Source organism: Hippocampus zosterae, chromosome 8 (genome assembly GCF_025434085.1).
Source record: "Hippocampus zosterae strain Florida chromosome 8, ASM2543408v3, whole genome shotgun sequence".
NCBI classification, from domain to species: domain Eukaryota; kingdom Metazoa; phylum Chordata; class Actinopteri; order Syngnathiformes; family Syngnathidae; genus Hippocampus; species Hippocampus zosterae.
In genome coordinates, this window is record NC_067458.1 from 19157548 (window position 1) to 19173693 (window position 16146).

At 44.4% G+C, this 16146-nt stretch overlaps 1 protein-coding gene across 5 annotated transcripts; it reads left to right on the forward strand.

Moving 5' to 3' along the window:
• The first annotated feature begins 294 nt into the window (after positions 1 to 294).
• On the forward strand, positions 295 to 16118 carry fyco1a (FYVE and coiled-coil domain autophagy adaptor 1a). Of its 5 annotated transcripts, none has more exons than XM_052074722.1 (19): positions 295 to 397; positions 1384 to 1474; positions 1986 to 2086; positions 3501 to 3607; positions 3712 to 3837; positions 4293 to 4399; positions 4548 to 4691; positions 4777 to 4870; positions 5047 to 7539; positions 7686 to 7778; positions 9162 to 9280; positions 9359 to 9526; positions 11185 to 11337; positions 11410 to 11639; positions 12443 to 12599; positions 13364 to 13456; positions 13534 to 13744; positions 14833 to 14942; positions 15132 to 16118. In XM_052074722.1, the coding sequence occupies exons 3-19, from the start codon at positions 2026 to 2028 to the stop codon at positions 15205 to 15207; spliced, it is 4542 nt and encodes a 1513-aa protein (XP_051930682.1). In that variant the 5' UTR covers positions 295 to 397; positions 1384 to 1474; positions 1986 to 2025; the 3' UTR covers positions 15208 to 16118. The 5 variants fall into 5 exon arrangements, with proteins under 5 accessions (XP_051930682.1, XP_051930684.1, XP_051930680.1 ...); XM_052074724.1 differs by having other exon boundaries at positions 1989 to 2086; XM_052074720.1 differs by lacking the exon at positions 1384 to 1474 and having other exon boundaries at positions 299 to 397; positions 1989 to 2086.
• The last annotated feature ends 28 nt before the right edge of the window (positions 16119 to 16146 follow it).

The following is a 16146-nucleotide window of genomic DNA, read 5'->3' on the forward strand; positions in this document are numbered from 1 at the left end:
GGAAGGAAAAGAAGTAAAAAAAGCTCTCTGTATGATTTTATTATTTTAAAAAATATATGATTGTATGTGTACATACCGTGTATATATATATATAATAGCATTAAAATTGTGTGTTTCACTGAACGGCCTGTTATTTTCGACAGGAGCGCAACAACAGATAACAGCAACAGAAAACTAAGACAAGTATTGCCTGATGCCAAAGATCACATGACGCTAGTGTTGTGTTTACACTCGACCAACCGTGTTGGTCATTAGACACCGCCTACTTTCCACAGAACCATTGGTCGGGAACATAAGTCTTGGTTTGTGAGTGGATAACGGCGTGTGTCAGTCTCACCAGCTGCTCCAAGTATATCCCACACAACGCAGCTGTGCTGATATGGACGTGAGCTGAAAAGTATGTTATAGTTGACTAATTCCGCTAATAGCAAATATCGGAAAGAATGTTTGAACTTTGGAAACATGTTTTTTTGTTTTTGTGCCATCTGTCAAGAATGTTTGTTGAAAGTTTACCATCTTAAAGCTAAGTGACAAGTTATTAGTCAAGTCGGTGAAAACGCTTCGCTCCTGGGCGCTTTAAATGTTTTCTCTTCGCGTCGTAGTATCGAAATATAGCAGATGATGTTCTTAATGACACTTGGTTTTTGCTTGAGGGTGTCAAATGTATTGTCAAAGTTAAACAGCGTCGCCGGAGATTAACCTCGTTAGCTTTTAGCAAACGTTCTACATTGTAGCGTTGCTCTTAAAGTGTCCCCTGTTTAAAGAAATGCATTGTGTTAGTAAAACCCGAATAAGGTTTGGTTTACATTAGCACATTGAATCACTTGCTTCGACTGTATAATTCCTCGTTACACGCCCCCCGTGCTTAATATCATCCTCTAAACCAGATTTCCAGGCCCTTGATAAGTCTAGTAAAACATTTACATCAATTCGAGGAAGTTCCTAATAGATTAATAGGGTGGTGGTACTAAATTTTAAAAGTGAAGCTTCATAAAGCTTCTATTAACTGCAGTACAACAGTGGTAGAGCTTCAGAGTTGCGAAGGCCTTCTCTACTGACCTACATTTACAGTCTAGATTCTACATTTCCTCCTTGAAGTTGTATTAATTTATTTCCTAACACTTATTATCTTGATTTCATATCATTTCTCTTAGCTGCAATGCAATATGTAGAGATTAGATTTTTTTTCTTCAATCAGATTTTACATCATATGCTGCTGTGTCAATCTCATCTGCCTATGGCTTTCAAAATCAGTAATGCTGGCCCATGCAACTTCACCTCAATCAGTGATGGGACTGTTTCTTTAACCAATTTGATTTCACATTTATCCTCTCAGGGCCATAACGTGGCCCTCAATGACATCAGGATTTTTCAATCTTCTAGTTGGTAGGCCACAGCAAAACATGTTTTGACAAGAAAAACATGCCTGCAGCGATCAGCATGCATCAATACATTTGAATAATTAACCTCTTTGGTGAGTATGATGTATGGTGTGTCAATTTTAAATGTTTGTGCCATATTTTTTAAAATAAATATTAGCTTCTGGAGTGCTCCAGATGACGTACATTGCCCAATTGCATCCTGTCATATTGCACGTTTGTATACTATTCTAGAATCTAGAATTGTCTAGAATTATGATGTGATAGTAGTGGTACTAAGACGTGGATTGAGTCAGCTACCGGTAATTTACCAAATTCGCAGCCAGCCTCTGCAATACAGTTTGTCCAGTATGACACGACTTGTGTTCATCATTAAATTCAGTGACACATACCGCTCTTACGGCACCAGTTTTATGGAGTCAATTCACAATTAAAATTGTGTACAGGATAGAATCAAAAGAGTCATGTTATTTTTAAACACGTCCGCTTGAAGAACGGCAGATAAAGTAAAAAAAAACAAAACAAAAGGATCTATGTACTGTATGTGATGTGAAAGTATTTCCGTTTCTTTTTTTGTACCGTGCTGATTGTAATATTATGATTCAGTAGACTGGACGTGACTCCAGGGAGGAGGAGCGGCGGGGCCATGGCTGCCGGGGCTACGGTGGGGGAGAGCCAGCTCCAGAGGATTATCCGAGATCTACATGGTACGCCATCAGCTTTGTGTGTGTGTGTGTGCGTGTGTGTGAATAGATCAGCATTGGAAAGTTGTGGCCTGACATGGTGTGCGACGGCAGAGAAGAAACAAGAGAGTCACAAGGATTTACCATCACACTATGGCGCTCCTCGGCATGCTCGGATCCACCTCATCTCACCTCATCCGGCTAACAAAAACCCAAAATAATCACTACTGGATGTGATTTAGTGTCTGTTTAGAAAAGTGGCGAAATCTGTGTCAGCATGCAGCCAGACAAAGAGCGTGTGCTGAGGTTACACCCGGCGCACGTGTCCTTCCAATTTTTGCGGTGGATACGAGGCAAGTAGATGATGCACATGGATTTGGCATGCTCGATTACGGTAGTGGTATCAATCGCGGGAAATGTTTACTGAAAGGTTTGTAGCGAATTTAAAATGTGGCACGTTTACTGTCTCAATACAACTTGTTGCTTTTCCAGAAGAACCGGAAACCAGTAACCATTCATTGCTGTGGCTGTGCCATTAAGTGCTTTAATAATAGAGAGTGCTCCATTTTCAGTGACATTTTTGACATTTTACCATTTATGGAGCAGGAATGAGGAATTTCAAACTCAATTCACCCTTTTATACCCGCATTGAAAAAAAACATTCAACCACTAAAACTTAAGGTTGTTTTTTTTTGTTTTTTTTTGCGAATAACCATTTTGACATCACAATCAAAAAAAGTCATCATTGTCTCTAATATTCTTTCAATTTTGTTTGTAAAACTGTTGACTTTTGACTTGTGCGTTTGAAAATGGATGGAGGAGAATAATAAGTGCGTGTGTGTGCGCGCGTGCGCATGTGTGTGTACACTTCCACAATGACTACTAGTGAAAGACAGTTGCTGCAATTTCCTGTAATAGGCTGTGTTAATTAAAAGCCAAACGCAGGTTTTATTCCTAAAAGGTTTCTTTAATATCATCTTAGTCACTATAATCAGTCACAGTTGGAGCATTAACACTGCGCGGCGCCTGAATTTAGGAAAATGAGAAACTTGACTTAACGATTGAATTAAAATGTATTGCACATGAAAGTCAAATGAAAATGGTACCTAAATAGAAATTTAGGAATAAACAAGATTAAATGCAAATGTACTAAAAAGTTAAATACAATGGAACTCTACTTAGGCAGTGGTTCTTTTGCATGCAATGAATTTTTTCTGCTTTGCTTCTGAATGTCGAATGCTGTTGACATTGCTTGTGTGAAGCACATTGAGTTGCCTGGTGTATGAAATGTGCAGTATAAATAATTAATATTGCTTTTAGTACCGCCCTTCACTGGCGTAATACACATGTTCACCACTGTACAAAAATACATAAATATTCATATTTGTTGTGTTGTTTGTTCACCAATAATGCGTTTGTTTGTTTGTGGGAATTGCAGAGGCTGTTGGGGAGATTGCTAAAGAATACAAGGAAAACGGGGAGCCCATCACAGATGACAGCACCAGCCTGCACAAATTCTCCTACAAACTGGAATACCTGCTGCAGGTGCATGTCCAAAGCACGATTATAATCCTATATTGTGTGATATTCTCCTTGATAATGTAATTCCAAATGACTTATGACAGCTATGCCACTTCTTGTATTTTCAGTTTGACCAAAAGGAGAAAACAACATTTCTTGGAACCAAGAAAGATTACTGGGATTACTTCACCGATTGCCTGGCTAAAATTAAAGGTGCCAACGATGGCATTCGTTTTGTCAAATCCATTTCGGAGGTACTTTCACACAATTTGAGCCTCCACAAATTGCTTTGTAATTCATTTATGTTGTCATTGGAAAGGATGAAAACTGTTCAAATTGAAGGTGGCTACTTCTCGTGGAGAATGCCGGTTGATTGAACGTTGACATTTACGTGGCGGAAATCACGAGACCAAACCAAATGAGCCAGTTTACGTCTGTACAAAATGGATCGCACGCCGATCGCGCACAGTCACGAGGTGCAGTGTAATTTGAATTGGGGGAGAGCGAGAGCATGATTAATTGTCATTTGTATCACTTTTACTCTTTGAATGTCATTGCACAATAACCAAGCCGCGTGTTAGACAAGGTCCGTGTAGATTCTCAATCCTGAAGCTCACGGTAATCCGCAAAGGTTGAATCAAGACAACCGGAACTGCAACTACTTGTCTTTTGAAGACATCTCACCTCTAACCTTCTCTCCCTCCGATAGCTGAAGACGTCTCTAGGGAAGGGCCGGGCGTTCATCCGTTACTCTCTCGTGCACCAGCGATTGGCCGACACTCTGCAGCAGTGCCTCATGAACCAGAGAGTCACCAGGTACAACTTCTGATTAGATGTCAGCAATTTTGTACGGTAATTAGGATACCGTGGTTACAGTAGAATAGCCTTTATTAGCTGTCAAAAGGGCTATTTTTCATGCATTGGCCATATTTGTCTTCAGTTCTCACCGTCTCTGTCCCCACAGTGACTGGTACTACGTAAGAAGCCCGTTCTTGAAGCCTCACCTCAGTGTCGACATCATCAATCACTTGTACGAACTCAACGACATTTACTTTGATGTCGCTTCCAGAGGCTATGATCTTGATGCCTCCTGGCCCACTTTTGCAAGGTAAGGGTTTGGCTAGGGATAAAAAAATGGACAAACAGTTGAGACCATTAAGTTTTACTGAAATTATAAATGCAACTTTCAACAGGAGGACACTGGGAGGTGCAAGCTCACCTGGACACACGTGGAAACCACCCAGTCGCAGTTCCAGTATTAACAGTCTGGCCAGCAGTTACTCCCAGGTAACTGATGGGGAGTCGAGCAAAAGTCTGTTATGCTAGTTGGCTTCCGATTTGTTGGGATTCATTAAAAGAAACAAAACGTAGAATACAATACAAATGAGTCATTATAAAGCATTACTCATATTGTTTTAACTAATATTTTGCATTGCTCATTGTCTCTTCTCGCAAACATCTAGCAAGCATCCGAGTTGCTCTCCAGCCCCGACTACGGTCACGGATTGCTGAATGACCTGAACGACTCGCTGCCCCCCTACAGCAAAGACGTGAGCACCGTCGAAGACCTTCGTCTGGAGCTGGACCGCTCCGATTTGAGGCAGCAGGAGCTCCTGGATAAAATAAAGCAGCTGAGCGCGGAGGCCGAGGAGTTCAAAGGGGTTGTGGTGGAGCTCCAGAAGCAGCTGGATATATCGCTCACCGCGCAAGAGGAGCAACGGGGTTTGCAGGGAGAGCTCAGGGGTCTGCAAGGGAGAGAGGAGAGCCTTTCCAGAGAGGTGGAAAAGCTCAAGACTGGAGAAAAAGCCATGGAGGCCGAACAGCGACTCCTCCAGGAAAAATTGGCGGCTACTGAGGCGAAGAACATTGAGCTACTGGCCAAGTTGGACGGAGTTCTGAGCGAGAAGGGCCAGCAGGCGGCCAGTTACTTTGATTCGGCACAAAAGATACACGAACTGTTGGACGGCTTGAAGGAGGCAGAGAAGGCGAAGATGGAGGCAGTCGCCGAGGCGCAGGAGAATAGGAGACGGGCGGAAAGGGCGGAGGAGGAGCTGAGGGCGAAGGAGGCTGCGGCAAAGGATGCCGAAACAAAGCTCCAAGCGAGACTTGCGTCGGCCTCTGAGGAGAAAGGCCGACTGCAGACCAGAGTAGAGGAACAGTGCCACGCCCTTGAACAGCTTCAGGGCGCCTTGACACTGAGGGAAAAGGAGACCAGCAACTTGCAGAGGCAGCTGCAGGACCTCCAAAATTCTCTGGAGGAGAAGGATAAAGAGGCGGAGGAGGCGAAAAGGAGGGCACAAGAGGACCAAGTAGAGTTGCATAAAAACGTGGGTAGGCACGAAGGAGAAATCGCTTCTCTCAAAGAGCAATGTGAGATGAAGGAAGCTGAGCTGTCCTCCGCTCATGAAAAGCTACAAGTTCTCGAAGACCGCAACCGAAACCTGAGCGCCGAAAGGGACAATCTGACCTCAAAGCTCAACACACTAGAGAGTTGCGTTCGAGAGCAGGAGGCAAAGGTAGAAGATTACAAGACGCAGTGTTCCAATCTAATGGAATTAAACGAGAAACTGCTGAACTCAGCAAAGAGAAACGAAGAGCTTAAGCAGGAGTTAGGAGACAACCGGGCAGTTCTGGAAGGTGAATTAGCATCTCTTAGGGCTTCTGAAAAACAACTCAAGAAACAGCTGGATGACGCCAAGATGACCGTGGGCGAAAAAGAAAAGGGTTTGCGCGAGGAGAACCTCAAACTGGAGGAGAGTCTGCAGCGCGCAACCACGGCCGCCAAGCTCTCGGATATTGCGTCCCAGCAGCTTGAGAAGGAGAACCAGAGCCTGAGAGAGGAGCAGGACTCGGTGAAGGAATCTCTCTTTCACATGCAGGGCGACTTGAAGAGCGTTCACGGGCAGATCGGCGAGCTGGAGAAGAGCTTAGGAGACTCGCGCGAGCGCGAAGTCAGCCTTCGAGAGCAAGTGCGAGCCATGGAGGCGCAGCTCCAGAGTAAAGACAAGCACCTTCTTGAGGTCCAGTCCAGGGTGGCGACTCTGGAGGCCACCGAGAAGGAGCTGCAGTTTGCAAAGGCGAAGGCGGAAGCAGCTTGTGCGAAGCAGACGGAAATGATTGAAGCGGTTACGAGTGAGAAGCAGGCGATGGAGAAGTGTCAGCTGGAGAGAAGCGCCGTCCAGGCGAAAGACAACCAGGAAGCGGCCGTCAAGCTGACCGTGATGGAGGGCCAGTTGGAGGTGAACGTGAAAGAAGTGTCGAGGCTTCAGGCGGACATCCTAGACCTCAAGGTGAACTTGCAGAGATCGGAAGAGGAGAAGCTCAAGTCCCAAGCGCAGCTGGAGGTGACCGAGGCCCAAAGAAATGAGCTCCGGACTCTGACCGAGCAGCTTAAAGTCCAGACTGAGGCCCTGAACCAGAAGCACGTCGCCGAGCTCCTGGAGTGCAAAAAGAAGGAAGAGGCGCTAACCGAGCAGCGCGACAGGGAAATGGCCGCCCACGCCGAGCTTTCCATCTCTGCCGCCGCCCTCCGAGAGGAGATGTCCGCCCTTAAAACCGACAACAACCGTCTCGCCCTGGAGAACGCGGAAACCCGGGAAGGCTTGCACAGGGCCAACACGGAGATGGCCGAGTTGGGGATGACCATCTGTAAGCTCAGCGCCGAGAAGGAGGAAGCCAGGAAGCACTGGGCCGACGACACCGCCGCCATCGAGGAACTGAGGCACGAGGTCGAGCGCCTGGAGGAGTGCGTGAGCCAGTTGCAGCTTGAGAATGACAGACTGGAAGGGGAGCTGAGCCGCAAAGAGAAGCTCCCGGAGGCTATCGCCAAACTTCAAGGACAGCTGGAAAAGAGCAAGAACCAGCTGCAGAACCTCAAGGTCTCCAACCAAGAGGAGGTGAAGTCCCTGAAGTTCCAGATGAGCTCGGAGAACATGAACCATCAAGTCCAGATGAAGGTGACTTTGTCCACCGTCAACTTTAAGATAAGATAAGATATCCTTTATTTGTCCCACACTGGGGAAATTTACAGCCTCCAGCGGCAAAAGACTTTGCGGTCTCGTTTGTTTTTACGCCTCGTTTACTCACTCATCTCACCGATTAGAATGTGGAGAAGGAACGAGTCGAGGTCAAACGGCAGCTTGAGGAGGAGAAGACGAAGGTGTCCTGTTTGCAAGAGAGAGTGTCTGAACTTGAGGTTGGTGTTGACATCGCACGACGCATTTTAGTAGTTTTGCCGCATTTTCATTCTCTGGAGAGTTCACATGTGGATGTATGAATACAGTGCACTCCGCTTAATAGAACTCTGGTTAATAGAGTAATCCGCTTAATAGAGCAAAAGGCTCTGGAACGGATTTGCCTAATGCAATTTCCTATAAAGATACTCCGCTTAGTAGAACAGATCTCCGCTTAATAGAACAGGCCGTAAGCAATGAACATTGTAAACTAGTGGTTTTCGAAGTGTAGCTATCGCGATACCACTATCGCGAGAAAACGCGATACCACTGCTATGCTGTTGCGCCTACGATTACGCCATACAATGTTGCGCAATGTGTAGTTCTAGCCGTATAACAGGTAGCACGCGTCACTCCACACATAGACACACGCACGTCACAATGGCTTCAACTTCATTCAAGAGACGAGGGCTATCACCTGCGGATAAGAAGGACATACTCAGACGATACGATGCATTGCCGGATTCTCAGAAGGTATGTACGCCCGCGGTTTCCAGGACTTCCCTCTTATCCAGCGCATTGAGAGGGAAGTCAACCGCAAAATTACGGACTCCTGTTTCCAGACAAAAGTAACGAAATTTTTCTCGTGATTTGAGATGTTTGACTGAAGCAGTGTTGTTTGATTAAAGATATGGACGTCCACAGTCGAAATATCTCTTCTAACTCGTCAGCAGGGGTTTTTCTGCGTGCATAACTTGGTCGTCAACGTGTCTGATGACCATCTCCGGTTAATAGAAACTCCGCTTAGTAGAACAGAAGCGCTTCGGCCCAATGGTGTTCTATTAAGCGGAGTGCACTGTATACACTTGAGTCAAAGGAAGCCCCCGACAGACCCAATTACTCCACTCGGAGTAAAAAAAAAACAGAATTTGCCCTCATCATCAATGCCCCTGGGAGAGAATTGCACCGTGTTGTGTGTCTTGTCTTGTTTAACATTCAGTTGTAATACATTGAAATCTTTTCTCACATATAAGGAGATGTTTATTTTATTCTGATGGTAGCAGGAAAAAAAAGATGAACTGAGGACAGTAGCGGTCCAAATTTAATGAACAGATTTCTAAAATGGGCGTGTGGTGACCAATAAAGTGCTCTTTGTGCATTCTATGTACAGCAGTTGAACAGTGAAAGCACAAAAATGTGTTTTCTCTAATAAGAACAGGAAGGGATATTAATTAACCCCCCCCCACCCAAAAAAAATGCGAATGACAATTGTTTTTTCATCAATTTCACGACCCCCGTCTTGTATTATTTCCAGACATAAAGATACGGATTCTACATAGAAAGGTTCTGTTTGTCTGGACTGCAAATTTTTGCGCAAATTGTTCTGGTGCTAATGTTCTTAACAGGCTGAGAATGAGAAGTACCTGCAGCTGAGCGGTGAGAAAGATGCTTACATCACCAAGACTGAAGCGATGGTTCGTGAGAACGATGGAGCAATTCAGGAGCTAAGAGACGCGCTAACCAGGTCCGGCCGCGGCGACGCTTGAGGATTTCTCTGCGTGATGCCCGGCGAACAAATTCGAATGTGGTTTTCCTTTCTCAGAGCCGAAAGCTCACACTTGGCTGCGCAAAACGAATGCGAGGAGTTGAAACGGGAACTGGACGCGACCCAAGACGCTAAACAAAATCAGCACTTGAAGATGGCAGCCGAGATTGATGACCTCAACCGGACCAAGGTCAACCTGGAGGAGCGCCTCATAGAGCTAATAAGGTAACACCTAGAGAAGTGATTCTCAAAATCTTGCGACCAGCACCACTAGTGATCCTCCAGCTCACTCAAATGATACGTGAAAGAATCGTTGCCCAATCGTTGCATCAAGTGTCATCTTTATTTTTTTTTAGGTACAATTTTCCTGTATTTAGTCAGAGTTAATGATCAAACTGCATAATGTTACAATGACTTGCCGTGGCATTCTTTTCATGGACACTTAGACCTACTACGCTCCTGTATTTGAATGTTTAGCGTTATGGTGGTACTTAAGAGTACTCAATATATTTATATATTTTTTTCAGGGTACTTGGTGTTTGTTTTTTTTGGGGTACTTGGTGTAAAAGGTTTGAGAACAAGTGGCCTAAAGTCTATTATGATCAGTCAAAAGCAGCTGCTGGAACAAGTGGAGTGAGGACGTCATTATATGTTCGGAAGCCAACTTCCTCATCATTACGGGTTCTCACTTCTTTGGCGTTCACATTGTGTTTTTAACAAGTTCTTCTCTGGAGAGCAGATTTTGTTCTCCTCACCGGATAGGCAGAAAGGACCCGAAAGCTTGGCGGCAAGTTTTATTTATTTATTATTTGAATGTGAAGCTTTGAAGACAAGAGCAGGAGGGAAGTGGTCGAGTCAGAAAAAGAGACTAAAATCTTTTTCTTTATTATTCTGGAGCCGTTGTTGCCGCAACACCCGCGAGGCTTATACAGACAGAAATGTTGACCACTGAATGTCAGTGACTCTGTTAATCACTTCCCCTTGGGTCCATCCACGCGATCTCACTGTTCTTCCTCAAGTGGTTGCGCATTACATGTACACCTGCCTTGTTTTGTGGAATTAATCTTCTATGTGTGTTTTCATCAGGTATACCTGCAGATTACATTATTTGCAGTTGTGTTAGTGAGAGCAACAATTATACACTAATCATAAAAAACACGTTTAAAAAATTGCAAATGTTAATTGTCAATCTTTTCACAACTTCCCCCTTATAAGCACATGCCAGCCAGTCACAAAAGTCTATTCACTGCGTTTCACCCAGCATTATGGACATTTTGGGTGGCACCCGTGCAGAAGATTTTCAGTCAATTTCTAAAGAAATGTTACTACATCCAAAGTTGGTCAGTTTCCATAGGAGTTACTAATTATTTATTGTATTCGATTTTTCAAATGTTTTACTATGATGTACAGCTCAATTTCAGTTTTCCATGAAAACACACCGCTGTATCTTTTGAACATACTTTTGTTCAAAAGTGTGGGGCTTCCCAAAAAAATGTCCCATTTTTGTAATAAAGTAATGTTTTCCATTTAAAAAAAAACAAATGAACAGTCTACACTTTATTACGTCTTCATGCAGTATTATTGTCATTGGGAGAACCCCCCAGCCTCCAAAAAAACTATTGAAACCTTGCAAAGTGACCCTAAACCTTTGAATTGTTGGAATAAACATATTCTCTTTGTCCCCCCCACTAAAAAAAGAAAGTGTACATTTCCAGGTTCCGCCTATGAATTTTTCAAATACACCTGCATAAATATCATATGATCTCATACAACAGCCATGTCAAAAATCTTCCCTCACCTTGTATCATAATGCTTGTGTGCCGTTGCACTTGTACCTTTTATCTCGCTAGATATGAGCGATGACGGTATCCTTTCCCCCTCAGGGACAAAGATGCCCTGTGGCAGAAGTCGGATGCGCTGGAATTTGAGCAGAAACTGCGAGCGGAGGAGCGTTGGTGGTTGGCGGACAGAGAAGCCACTCACTGCTTGGGCTGTCAGAGCCAGTTCACTTGGTGGCTGCGCAGGCATCACTGCAGGTGTGCATCCAGCATCCCAAAAAGGAAGCTTTTTCAAGACACACCCACTGACATTTCTTCTGTCTTTTGTAGACTCTGCGGCCGCATCTTCTGTTACTACTGCAGCAACAACTACGTGATGGTCAAAAACAGTGGCAAGAAGGAGCGATGCTGCAGGGACTGTTACAGCCAACACAGCGCCGTGGTGGAACGCTTCACCGCCGCCGAGCTGAGCCCGTCTGATCAGCAGCCTTCTCCAACGGGAGCCGGACCTCATCCTACCCCCGAGCCTGCCCCTTATAAACCCACTCCCGGTGTCACAGGTATGAGGCCAGTTGGGAAGACCAACATCATCCCAGGCCCATGCGCAGAAGTTCACTTGACGTGAATCAATCCTTTGTTTTGTTCCTCGAAGATAATCAGTAACGGTAGGAACAGGAAACGCCACAAATCAGGGGTGATTTGCCTCTCCACTCAGCAAGTAGCTGAATCCCATATCTGCATTCAAAACCAAAATAAGTGCAATCAGTATTAAGCTGAGCAGACTTGAGTGGGGGAGGACCATTAATGTGAGATATTCGCACACAGAAACACAGTTCTACCACCCTCCATATTTACACTTGTTAAAATATACTTTTCAAGTGTTCCTTACCACCTGTTCTTACTCTCTTGCTTGCGGTTCTCCCAAAAAGAGGAAGGCGGGGCCTGCTCCCGGCTGCTCGTAAAACTGATGCATAAACCAGAATTTAGCATTTTATAGTGAAACAACAAAATGTTTAACCAAACCATCTCACTTCATCCAATAAAAGTCCTAGTTTCATGCAAAAAACATAATGTGAAATGCCATCGAGTGGTTAATGCCACTTAGCATTGATGTTACTGTAATTATTAACAACTGCTTGTGTTTAGAAGTGCATTTTGGTAAGTTTAAACCTGTTGGAGGGGTCACACTATTTAAAAAAAAAATTGGTGGTCCCTCTCTATAATCCAAATTTTTAACCTCATCATGAATTTAGGCTCACTGTATGGTCATTTGAGGTCAAGTTGGCGCATGTAGTTATTCAATCTCTTTTGTTGTTGTTGTTGTTTTTTTTCACCCTAATCACATCCTCAAGTTCTCTCCCAGTTTCAGACCCGAGCCACAAGCCTGATGACGGCACTTTTGATATCATCACAGAAGAAGAGGTAAATGGCGTGTATGACAGTGACACCAATTCACAGACCACAGGCGGCTCCTTTGAGGGAGAACAGCAGGAGCGAAGGCCACCCGGATCCTTGGACATGTAAGTATATCGGAGCAGTGTTTCCAAACTCCATTTGGTTTGCTTGGTATGGAATATTTGGAAATACACAAGTTCCCTCTTGCTTTGGATACAACATCAATTTCTTTCCTGCTGTGAGCATCCCACTGTTATTTTTATAGAAAACAAAAATTACAAACAGCCTTCCACTGCTGGAAGGAAAACAGAAATCTTCAGCCTTTGGCTTAATCTACCCCATATAAGAGTGATTCCGGTGGAGCATCCGGCTCCTGCGCAAATACTTTGTCCTCTTCCTGTTGGTTTCGCATGTTCCTTTGAGAACAGTCAGCCCTAATGTTAGGAATAATATAGCTGTTCCGAGTAAATGTGTGCAAGTCACGCGGGTTCATTTTTTGAGCTTCGTAATGGGTCAGAATATTCTTGACGTGCTCTTCGAGGAGCTTTCAACTGCATATCACTGTACTTTATCAGTGGCCCCCCCGACGGTTACATGTAATGACAACTTTGCCATCTCCATGGCGACAGAGCATATATCATTGCCTGCTAAGATTTGTCTGAAAGCCCCAGAAAAAAAGGCTCCAGTCGATAGATGTGTGATCTTGGGTTGAGATTGCCGGGGGGCTTGTGGATAGGATCCAAGTGCATAAGTCATCATCCTGAAGGGTTTCACCAAGTCATCCTCACAGATAGCTGTACCTCTTACCCCTTACTGTGAGATACGGTTCCATCGTGCGGATGGAATTCTGACATTGTTTCCCCCCTTTGTGTCTGATGAATTTGTTCAGAGGTGCAGGAGAATTGACCCCTGACGAACCGGAGGAGAATGTCGCCACTGTGCAGGATTTGGAAATCAACCTTCTCAAGTCGGGAGAACTCACGTGGGTGTTGATGTTATCCCAACACGTGCGTGACTTTGTCAGAATCCTTTTCTAATGAAATGGCCATCTCACCGCAGGATGGCCGTCCCGCTCACCATCGAGGATATTTCCCACTTTGGCGACGGCTCGCGGGAACTCTTCATCAAGTCCAGCTGCTACAGCGTGGTGACCGTTGCTGTGGCTGACTCTGGGCCAACCATCAGCTGGATGTTTTCCTCTGAACCTAAAAGCATCTCCTTCAGCGTGGTTTACCAGGAATGTGCTGAAGCTCATTTGGAACAATCAAAGGTAGATGGTTAACTTCAGGTACATATCCTCTCTATATTTGTCGAACCACTCTTCCTGTTCAGGGTGACTCGGAACGTGGTGTCAATCCTCTACAAAAAGATTTTCAGTGATTAGCTGAGTCTATATTCCATAGGAAAATAGTCCTACACACCAACTTTCCTATGAGGCAGACCTTTGCCACCATCTTGTGGTATCTCAGGGTGTCACATAAAGAGGAAGAAAATGTGTGTGTGTGTGTGTGAACCAATGAGCTTTTCAGTGAATAGCTCATTGGGGCGGCCCGGTGGTCCAGTGATTAGGGCATCGGCTTCACAGTGCAGAGATCGTGGGTTCAATCCCGGATCCGGCCTTCCTGTGTGGAGTTTTCATGTTCTGCAGTAGAGTGGCCAAACCTTTCCAGCAATGATAAACCGGTTACAACATTAAAAGGAATACTGTAGTTCTCTTTCAGCAGCTATGATTCAGCTCTTGCGTGCAGGTGTACCTAATGTTCTAGTGGAGGAGTGTGCTTTCACGGTCCACAGAATGTAACCCCCCCCCACCCTCCCGGGATTTTGGAACCCCTGAAGTGTACATGCAGGATAGAGACATTAATAATCTATAAACACTTACCGTACATTATTGAATTGTCTCTTGACAATCCATTTTCTGAGGCCCTTGTCCTTATTAGGGTCACGGTTGGGCTTGCGCCTGTGGAAAGAGGCAGGTTATAGCCCTGACTGGTTGTCAGCCACTCACATTCATACCCCATGGACAATTTAGAGTCTTCAGCGAATGAGCCTGACATGCATGTTTTTGGAATATGGGAGGAAGGGGAGCACTCCTAGCCAAGATTCGGACTTCTCGACTGCAAGGCAAACTTCCTCTCCCAACATGCTGCCACATAAAAATCTAAACCCCTTAAAAAATCAACACACAGTATCCTGAAATCCAAACTGAACACACCACACACAGTGGGCTTTCGCTGTCGCCCATACAGGCAGTAATCAGACCGCTTTGATACTGCTGATTGGCATTTTTTGGGGGGGTGATTTGTTGTGTTTTTTTTTAACCATGAGGCATCATTTTTCTATTCGTCTCTTTTCAAGGTCCTTATTCCACTGACGCGCTGCAATTCCCACAAAGAGACCATTCAGGGACAGCTGAAAGTGCGTCGGCCGGGAACCTACGCGCTCATCTTCGACAACTCTTTCTCACGGTAGGCGCGTGCGTCTTGACCCGCAAGTGATTCGTCTTTTTGATTGGGTTTGATGCTCATGAATGAGCTATTTTCTTAATACGACTCTCACCATGATCTCCTACTACTGTTTATCCAGCTGCCGCGCATCACTTAATGGGATTGCGTCCGTTTGAACAGAAACATTCTCCTCCTCCCACCCCCTTGCAGGTTTATCTCTAAGAAAGTCTTCTATCATCTGACCATGGAAAAGCCCATCATCTACGATGGAAGCGACTTCCCCTGAAGCTTTAGCGTCACATGGACGTCACTTAAGTATTGCCATGGAAACTGAAGGGAGATTAAGGGGGGAAAAAAATCAGCATGAGTGACAATTTTCTTTTTTTGCCTTTATTTGGATGGGGGCGGGGGGAATGTGATGACTTGCTTCATGAACAAAATAATCACCAAGTAACATTTTTACATTTGAGCAATGTTTAAATGTACGCTTTAATTGATTTAAATTGAGGCTTTTTTTACATTGGAATAAGTAGTAACACTATCAAAAGGAAATCTGGCAACTATTTATCTCTAAAACAAGAAGCCTATATGAAGACAGTGTTTTTAAAAAAAAATATTGTTTTAAAGTGAATAGTCGGTCTGTTATGCAGTCTTCCACCCTAAGTAGGTAAAAAATATTTTGTTTTTGCATCCTAACACTATTTGCACTGTGCGCACTTCTCAGGAGTTTTGGCATAAATTTGGCACTTAGGTGTCATTTTTACGTTTTTTTTTTTCCCAGACAGCAAAACATTAAATGAGCGCCGCCATTGTAATTGTCATGAGATGAGTCGATGTGTTGCGGTATATTGCAACATCTGTAGCTTCCAAGTGCCTGTTGACTCTAATGGCTTGTAATAGGGGTGACACTTTTAGGAAACGTTGTGTATTTGTGTACGTCGGGTTTCATTCTCTCTGTGCGTTTGACGTGTTTCAGTAGCATTTTTTTGTGTCTCTTCTTTCATCTGAATTTTGTCGTTTTGTATTTGGAGGGGGGAAAACACAGTTGGGTTACATTGTAATACTCTTCTTGTTAAAAGCAAGGGCTTACCTATGACGATGTCATCTATTTTTGATGGATGCAAATTTGTATGCAAGGCTATTTTCCTCTACACTGCTGCACTTGTTAAAAATATAAAACATTTTAATGATGGATGATCCACGTGTTGATGTGTTTTGATTGCAT